Source organism: Dioscorea cayenensis, unplaced genomic scaffold, assembly GCF_009730915.1.
Source record: "Dioscorea cayenensis subsp. rotundata cultivar TDr96_F1 unplaced genomic scaffold, TDr96_F1_v2_PseudoChromosome.rev07_lg8_w22 25.fasta BLBR01000974.1, whole genome shotgun sequence".
Classification (NCBI taxonomy): Eukaryota; Viridiplantae; Streptophyta; class Magnoliopsida; order Dioscoreales; family Dioscoreaceae; genus Dioscorea; species Dioscorea cayenensis.
Window position 1 is genome coordinate 65,612 of NW_024087365.1, and position 9,102 is coordinate 74,713.

At 36.8% G+C, this 9,102-nt stretch overlaps 2 protein-coding genes and 1 pseudogene across 3 annotated transcripts; all 3 read right to left on the reverse strand.

Annotated features, from left to right (window-relative positions):
• Positions 1–38: 38 nt before the first annotated feature.
• Positions 39–2,810, reverse strand: LOC120255362 (annotated as a pseudogene).
• A 1,878-nt stretch (positions 2,811–4,688) lies between these two features.
• Positions 4,689–5,774, reverse strand: LOC120255371. Of its 2 annotated transcripts, XM_039263205.1 has the most exons (5): positions 5,496–5,774; positions 5,288–5,425; positions 5,060–5,193; positions 4,837–4,934; positions 4,689–4,752 (listed from the first exon to the last, which is right to left on the reverse strand). In XM_039263205.1, the coding sequence occupies exons 1-5, from the start codon at positions 5,757–5,759 to the stop codon at positions 4,739–4,741; spliced, it is 648 nt and encodes a 215-aa protein (XP_039119139.1). In that variant the 5' UTR covers positions 5,760–5,774; the 3' UTR covers positions 4,689–4,738. The 2 variants fall into 2 exon arrangements, with proteins under 2 accessions (XP_039119139.1, XP_039119140.1); XM_039263206.1 differs by lacking the exon at positions 4,689–4,752 and having other exon boundaries at positions 4,855–4,934; positions 5,032–5,193.
• Positions 5,775–6,096: 322 nt separating this feature from the next.
• Positions 6,097–7,852, reverse strand: LOC120255368. The gene is made up of 5 exons (XM_039263204.1): positions 7,753–7,852; positions 7,594–7,679; positions 7,359–7,490; positions 6,496–6,591; positions 6,097–6,267 (listed from the first exon to the last, which is right to left on the reverse strand). Exons 1-5 carry the CDS (start codon positions 7,850–7,852, stop codon positions 6,097–6,099), a joined length of 585 nt encoding a protein of 194 aa, XP_039119138.1.
• Between the last annotated feature and the right edge of the window lie 1,250 nt (positions 7,853–9,102).

The window sequence follows — 9,102 nt, forward strand, 5'->3', positions numbered from 1 at the left end:
AGAACTCTGCGGAGGAGAAAACTTAAAAGGGACATCCTGCTAAACAATAATATCTTGATTGCGCCATCACGGGCAAAGTAAGCTCAGGCCCTCTTCTCCAACAGCCCACAAAGAGACAGTTCTCCAAGTATGTTATATGCTAGTTTCTACAAGGGTATCTATCATCTCTTCTTTCCTCTTCTTTTTTTCTGCTTTACTCCTGCTCTGGTTACCAATGGCATCAGATATAGCCTTTGGTAGCAAAAACCCTGGCCTTTCAAGGAATTGCGCCCTATCAAGAACCAATGCCTCTCGCTCTGTTATCTCAACACCATCGAAGGTCCATAACATCACAGTGGCCTCACCTTTTAATCCCAGAGAGAACCATCCCAGCCCAGAAGCTGCAATGTCTATGCTGTTCACATCCCAGCTGACCCCAGACACCTTTATTTCTCTTGGTTTCCATTCACCCAGTTCTGGAACTCGGTCCTGCCCAATGGGTGGCTGAACACCCAAACAATAGAAAAGTTCATTATGAAGAAAACAGTTTTAAAAGCGGTCCGTAGATGAAATTCTAAGGAGGGTGTCAGTTTATGCTCCTATATTACGTTTCTTTCAAATGTAAAAGTTCAGGGTACCTGCAACCTGATGCCCACATGATTTGTCTGTAACTCATCTGCATTTTCTATTTTCCCCATATGAAGGGAAATATTGGGTGAAGCCCAAATTGTGACAAAAATTGTGCTTACTGAGGTCTCGAGCACATCCAGTCTCATCAAACCACCAACATGGACAGTTTGCCCTGCCTGCATGGACACAAAAATCATACTTAGAGGTTAAAAATAGCTTTCTTCTTTAAATTTTTTGAAGCAGGTCTCAAATTAAGGACAGTTGTGTTTCATTTTTCTGCTAAGATGAGCTTATGGGCATAACAAAAAGGGTGAAACATGAAATGTATGTAGACTGGTAAAACCTAGTTTTGAAACAATGCTAGAGAAACATTAGATTTGGATAACATGGCACGATCACATCAGAAAACTATACTTAGAAGAATCAAGTTAATTAGGCATTCCTGTGATGCTCTCATTACGGCAAAAATAGTCTTGCTAGCCGCCAAAATGATTAACATGAAAGTACACCAATTCACTAGTAATCCACCAGAATGAAGATAAAAGACCACTGATCCCAAACACTCTGGATGTTTAACGTTAAATCATTCAGCTAAAAGAATTATACTACTATCAGCCTTAACATGAAAGGCAAGAATAAACATACCTTCATCCTATAACTTCGCGGTTTTAGCTCCTTCCTTATTTCAACCATCTTCTGCTCCTCTCTATTCAATCTCATTGTCATTAAGTTAGGCTGTAAAAGACCCGGAGTATCATACATCTTGGCCTTTGCTGGCAAAATTCCACCAATCCTCAATATACCCAATGTTGTCCCTGGCACTGCTGCCTCTGTGAGTCTAGTGATCTTCATCCCTTCTTTCTTGGCAAAAGTATTAATCAAAGTTGACTTTCCGGCATTCTGAGCCCCAATCACCCACACATTACCTCGGGGCCCTGCTGACTCCTTAATGAAAGCAAGCAAGTTCCTCACACCAAGATCCTTTCTTGCACTCACTAAGTACACACCATTGAGTTTAGGAGCTCCAGCAGCCTTTGCTCGGTTGCGAACCCACCTATCCAACCTCGCCGGAGATATCTGTGATGGAAGGAGATCAACCTTAGTCGCTACAAGCACAAGTTTTGGCAATTTGGAAAGCCTTGGGTTCTTCTTCCCGCCTTCCAATGCTCTGAACAAAGACTTCACTGCACGTTTAGGGAAAGAACCATCAAAGTCCACACAATCAACAACCACAACAACAAAGGGGAGCCACAGTAGCAGGCTTCATCAGCCGAGTGGTAATAAACCGATCAAAAATCAAAAATCAGGTATCAAATTCTCAACATTTTGGTTCTTCACCTGCCCATAATTTCTCAATGAATGACAACGGGCACATACCAGGACACACTCCCTCTGCTTCCCTTCTCTTCCTCTCCCTGGCCCTCCTCTTCTTCTCAGCTTTTTGAGATCTTCTCCTTCTTCATCCCTCTCCAGCGTATCCTCAGTGACATTCCCGTAGCCCACCCCAGCCGGAGCAAATCCATCAAGTTCTTTTGTCAACTTCTTCTCATCAATCTCAAATTCCCTGTCCCAATCCGAATCCCAATCAATCCCCTCCTCAACCTTCTCTTCATCACCATCTACAAACCCTTCGATCACCGAATCAACATCGGAGACATCCTCCTCATCTTCCAATACATCATCTGAGTCGCGAAAGGGATCGTCCGCGTCAAGCAGAGATTTGGAGGAGGGTTTGATGAAGAATCCAGGGAGATTAGGATCCTCGTCCTGCATGAACACGCCACAGCCAGGGCAGACGAGGCGGGCCTCATCCTCGTCACGTCCCTCACTGAAAAGCAAGGTCTTAATGGGTTTGGCGAGAGAAGGGGAGCCTTGAGAGGACAAGCAGGAGATAGGGTATCGTCTAGATGAAAGGGAAGGGAAGAAAGAAGGGATGAGTTTGGGGTTAGGGTTTGGGCGGCCATTGATAAAGAGCTTGGGAGTGATGAGAGTAGTGGGAGGGAAGAAGGATAGGGCTTCCGCCATTAGACTAATGGGATCGAGTGCGTGAGCTCGAACTTTACACTCTTTGGTCTGATCCGTTCGGGTCTATTTGGGCTGGCCCACTATTGGCTAGTCTTTCAACCCACTAAGACTCTAGTACATAATTGTAAGTATCTACTCGTATGTATAACATTATTCAAATATTAATTTATTCTGTTACAATTTACAACAAAAAATTATCTGAAATGGAAAATATACATGATTTGTCCAAAAAAAAAAATATATATATATATACACGAAGTTTCAAGTGCTCAAAGATGTGTGCATATGTAAAGATATAAGTGACACTAAACCCATTTTTATCCATCATTAAAAGATAATAATTATTTCATTTGACAAAAGGTACATATGTACTGAGAACTTTATAATTTTATAGAGGTATATAGATAAAATCTTTTTTTTTATATTTTCTTTTTGCGTACATACATACATACATACATACGCAAAAAAAAAATCATGATTATAATTTTAACTGTTAATTAGCATATACAACCCCATAAAAGCATTTAAACCTTAATTAATATACACAGTCCATAACAAAAGTAAGAAATATAATTGCCCTAGGACCCTTTTTAGTAATCAAGGTAAAGAAGAATAACTGCTATTCTCCAAAACATTACAGAAAAATGCTCGCAATGCACAACTTTTCTTTTTGTAGAGTCAGGTCTCATAGTTGATTTGATAAAAGATGCTTAACAGAGCTAATGACTCGGAAGTTTTTTTTAAAATGTACTTGGAAGTCTAAAAATAGTGGCAGATTTTTTTCCCCCTATCTGTACCTAGAAGGCTTTGAACAATGGTAAACCCATCACACAACTATCAATAGAATTGAACGTGGACTATAAGCTGTTCACAGACCCTAAATAATGCAGCTACTAGAAGCCAGTATAATGGTAGTGCATTTTTCTGATCAAACCTGGTAAAGGATAAGAATTGGGTTTATCAAAGCAACGAAAGCTTAATACAAAGCAAAGGTACAATAAATGCAGTCTGATTGTAGTGGCAGAAACATACTCATGACATGATTTGGGAAAAAAATACATACAGAGGATGATCCTCTCATCTTCATCAACTTGAACTTCTTTTCCTGTTAATAAGAAGACAAATACCATAATGCCATTCATCAAACAATACAAACACTTACATTGAAGCAAACTGGATTAAATATATAAAAATAACAATATGCCTTTTACAACTGGTTTAAGAATAATAATATGCCTTTTGGACAATGCATGGGCAATGGGGCTATGCTATCTAGCAACAGTTTCTACTTTAATATGCATTGTGCAACCATAATAATAATCTATGATCAGAAACAAAAAAGATGGAAATAGAGAGCAAGCACATACCAGGGTGAGTAAATGCGAACCCTATTACCAACTTCAAGCTCTACATTATCACATATCTTTGAGCTGAAAATAACATTCTTCTTCAACATCCCAACATCAGCGGCAAGTTGGAGACTCTTGTCCCCTTCAGAACTCTAAAATAAAAATATACAATGTGATATAGAACCTCCAAGAAATAAAGACATTTAGAATATGTTACAAAATTAAAAGTATCATCAAACAACAAAATACAAAAGCTTAAGGAGGGGGGCACTAATTGAAGCTTGGCAATGTTAAGTTTTAGAAAATATAGTGTTTGTTTATAGCCCAAACTGAATGCCTGAAAGCGAAATAAATAGCATCCTTTAACAATTTCATAAGATAGACCAAATGTTGCAGTACTTTTCATCTAATTGCATGAGATTAAGTTTGAAGGGTATGTTACTATAATCACATAAAATGATAAAGAATATCTCATGGATATTGGCTTGTAAAAATCTACAATCAGTGATATATGTTTAACATTTTTTAAGCTTAGCCGAACGAATAAACAAAATAAAAGAACACCAACTAGAGTAATACTCTAAGTTACTCTAGAGTTCAGACCTCAATGTTCTCTCTCCCAACGAGCACCAACAAACTGTCAGCTTTGCCTCCAAAACTCCTCGACAAAATTTGTCACATCCATAAACTTGATTCATCTGGAGACAAGGTATGCACAGCATCTATAAGGCTTGCATTGATGATTGACCACAATGCTAGGTCCATGAGTCTATCACATACAATGGTGAAAACTGATTTATACCTCTTTTACATGCTAATTTCTAAAAAGCATAGGAAGAAGAAAACTACTTACAGCGAGGAACCCATTCTGCTTGCATTCGCTTAAAGAACTCCATACTTATTTCTTTTTCAGTCTGCATCACTTGTTGCAATCTCTGATGAAATTCAACTCTGCACAATAATGTAGAAGAATCACCAAAACAATAAAAAAGAAGGATGAAAGCATGCATAATATTCAGAATCCACATAAAACAAAAATAAACTTTACCATATTTAGAGCAGGCCCACGCACTTACCTAGGCTGTCTGCAGGAACGTTCAACTACGGGCTCATCTGATGCAGCTGTACTGAAAGCTTCTTGAAATAAATCAGCCATTGTCTGTCCTTTAACAAGATGACTTGTATACGTAATGTCATCGTTATAGTTGTCCTGATAGAATGGAATATAGATTTCAGGGGTTCAGCCAAAAGGCTAACACACACACAAAAAAGATAACAATGCTCTGTCTTCTTCAGAGAAGTACCTCATCCTCACTAGACATTCTGTCATCAACAAATTCGGGGGGGTCTTCATCATCAAGTATCCTAGGACCTAACGTGTATGTGGTTTTCTTCCCAGCAATGTAGTTCCTCCTTCCCTTTGGCCTATCATGTTGCAGAGACTGCAAAGCCAAGCATAATATCAGATCATTTGCAAATTTTGGTCAAACTGAGAGGGAAAAGAAAGCATACCAGGTTAGAAGCCCCCAGGAAATGATTGTTATTTTCTTGTAAACCTTCCAACAGCTCAGCCATTGAAGGTGTTGCAATGGGCTTGTGAGAGACGAATTTGTCAAGCAGCTGAGTTTTTTCTTCTTGTAGATCTCCCAATAGCTCAGACATTGAATTTTCATTGGTTTCATGAAGATTTATAAAGTCTGCATAATTTTTAATTCCTTCAGGAGGCAATTTTTCATTTTCAACTTTCAAACCATGAGAAGATGGCATGCCCCCCATATGTGTGTATGAAGAATGAATAGAAAAACTTTTGGCTTGGTCTCTGCCCCTCGCCGCCTACGAAAAGATATAAGTACTTGAATGAATAAAGTGAGGGTTTGCAAATTAATATGAAAATTTAGCATGATTTGTAGACACAGGATACATCAAAACTTCATCCCCTTGTGGCACAAGAGCGTATCCTGAAGAAATAGTATACTTGATGTGATTACAAAAATTATCAACACTTCTTCACAATGGTCGCTAAGTCACATTCTCACAGAGGTATACTTTAAATTTGTTACTTAGTCAAATTGCATGAATTCTCACAATCTTGTTTTTCTATCAATCAATGCAATCAAGGCACTCCTGTAATTGATCGGATATGCAACAAACCATCACTAAAGCTCAGATCCCTCAATGTGCGTTCACTACAGTTGCTAAGTTCATAATTCAGAAGACTGGACATGTTCTGCTCTGCAATAATAAAGTACTGTAGAGTTGATAGATGATGAATTTCAGTTTTTACCTGAACTTGACAGGCAAAGACAACATGAACTCCACAAATATGAAATATCACTAATGCAGAGCCCATTGATTGCATATGCAACACCCTTGGTGTGAAATTATAAATACTATAATAAATTCCAGAATGAAAAATTGTTTTTGGCACCTCTGAAGGATGAGTTGGGAGTCTTCTCATTTAAATAAACAAATTCATTGGCTTCTTCAGAAACAGCAGACCACTTAGCGCTACCTCTTGTCTCTTTTCTTTCTGCCTCATGATCATTATTTCTCTTGCCTTTGGTGACCCCTGGATGTGTGCAAAAAATTTGAAAAGCACATTATTGTCCTATTTTTAACAAAGAACAGTAAACTTGTTTATGTTGAGTATTCGCTTAAAACTTGAATTAATTTATATAAATGAAAAATGAAAAGGATTATAATAATTTATAAAAAGGTGAAACTATTCATCTCAGAGAATTAATGCACAATTAAATACGGTTTGGCTGCATTATTTTTTCTAGTAAAAGTTAAGTATGATACATTTATCTAGCTTCTGATGTATCAGCAGTAATCCTATTTTCTCAAAATAGTAATAATGACAATATAATTATAACAGAATGTAATCAAGAATCACAGTGCCATAGTATTTATAACTCCAACCGCATTGGCCCTCACAGCCCAAAAAGATTTAAGAGTCCCAAGTTCAAGTTCCTAGACATAGTGATGATAACAGGTCCTCGGTTATGGGTGCAAACTTGCAACCCAAACCATGTGTCTCTAAGTGAAGCGCACGGGTTAAAAAGATTAAATTCTCCGCCCATGTGCATGCCCCTAACTGTGTATATGCTTGTCACATTTGTCAAAAAGATAAAAATTATTACAGTAACATTATCAGAACTTGAACAATAACCAGATTCGTGATGAAGCTCTCACCTTTATAAGAATTTATTCAAGTAAAATTATTCATATAAACTATTCTATACACAGTTAAATGCAGGTTTTTATTGATCCCATTGTAACAAAAATTAAGTTTCATAGACATAACTAGCTTCTAATTCAATGGTTAATCCAATTTTCTCAAAAACGTAGACTGTAAGCAAGAATCACAATAACCTCGTCAGAGATTGACTCATCACCAGAGTCATGATCAAGATCTTCCATCAACAAAGATTTGCGATGATCGCAGCTATCATTCTCAAGCTCACGCCTTGCATTCTCATTCTCAGCCAACGAAATCTCTTGCTTCTAAACAAATTACAAAGTCCACTAACATCAGCTCATTTCAGTGGCAATAGATTAAAACCTACAGCTCTGAGAGACGTATGGGAAGCCATTGGTGAACGTATACCTTCTTAGTATAATTAGAATAAAGAGATCGGAGGCTCTCCAAAGAATCATCACCATAAGTGATCTCGTCCAACTCCTCGTCGTCATCTGAGAAACAAGAACGACCATTGAGGAATCCACCACCAAAGCGAAAGAATTGAAGGAGAATTGAAGAGATTACCGGAGAGATTTCGATCTGGAACTCGATTCGTCCGAGAGGATGGAAGGGATTTGGAATGAGGGTTTCGCGCGCCCCCCGGTGAGGCACTTTGCCGCCACATTTGGGAATAATTCGAGTGAGCTGAGAATTTTGTGCTTCTTGATGAGCGGCCTGGATTGCACGTATTATCTATGTGCGGTTCAGATTCATCTAAAAATCAATGAATATGTAGTATTTATATTAGTGTTGTTTTTCTCAGTACTAATATACTCTTTATATTCCAAAAAATTGATTAAAAAAAAAAAACCCAAAAGGCTCATACCCCAATCAAACAGAATTGGATCAGGGGAAAAACAAAATGAATGTGAAATATGTTGAATTCCATCGTTATTAGTTCCTAAATATATATCATTTAAAAGATATTGTCAGATGAAATTAAGTAATATCATTAAATTATCTAAATTTTTAACATAAAAAAATAATCAAATTACTAAATTATCCCTTTTCGAAACCAATGATTTTTACTATAAATATTATTCTTTTCATTTATATAACTTATAAAAATAGATAAAATTGATAATAAATATTGCATCTGTAAAGTGACAACTATTTTTGAAATATAAAATAATATGATTTGAAACCGAGGGAGTATAGATAAATGTCAGTCCTTACTTGTTAGTGTGGATTTATTACATAAATTCCTAGGTGAAAAATATGTGGTTTTAATGATCAATTTCAGTCTCTGATATATATATATATATATATAGCACATGCTAATTTTATAAAAAAAATACATCATTTAAAAAAAATTATATCATTCAATCTTAGAATAAGTTTTATTAGTTAAATAAATCTACTTATTGTAATAAATTCTCATGCTTCTCTTTATTTTTATTAGAAGTCATTTATTTTGTTGAGAGAAGTTTTCCCAAGTTTTGCCTTAATAATATTTTGTTATAAAGAATCACCTTTTATTCACTATGAACATGTGAAAAACCAATCATGAATCAACCACTATTTGATAGCAATGAAATATTATGAGAACGGGTGAATGGCAGTACTCCATGATCAAATTTTCGGGTCAATAATACTATTGTACTATTATGTATGTACTATAACAATACTGTTTTTACTGTTCATGGATCTCATGTGAGAAAATGTCGCTTCCTTCCTATCTAGGGATTATATGCCAAGAGAATTTATTAACTCCATCTAGTGTTAAATATCTTCTACTCGCACATTTCGGTAGGATTCTAATTACCTTACTGCGACATCTCACTCGAGCTTAATAAATTCTACACGATTATAAACCACCGTAATTGCCACATCACCATACTACTTGTCATCGACACCCCTTTGTGGGATCACACT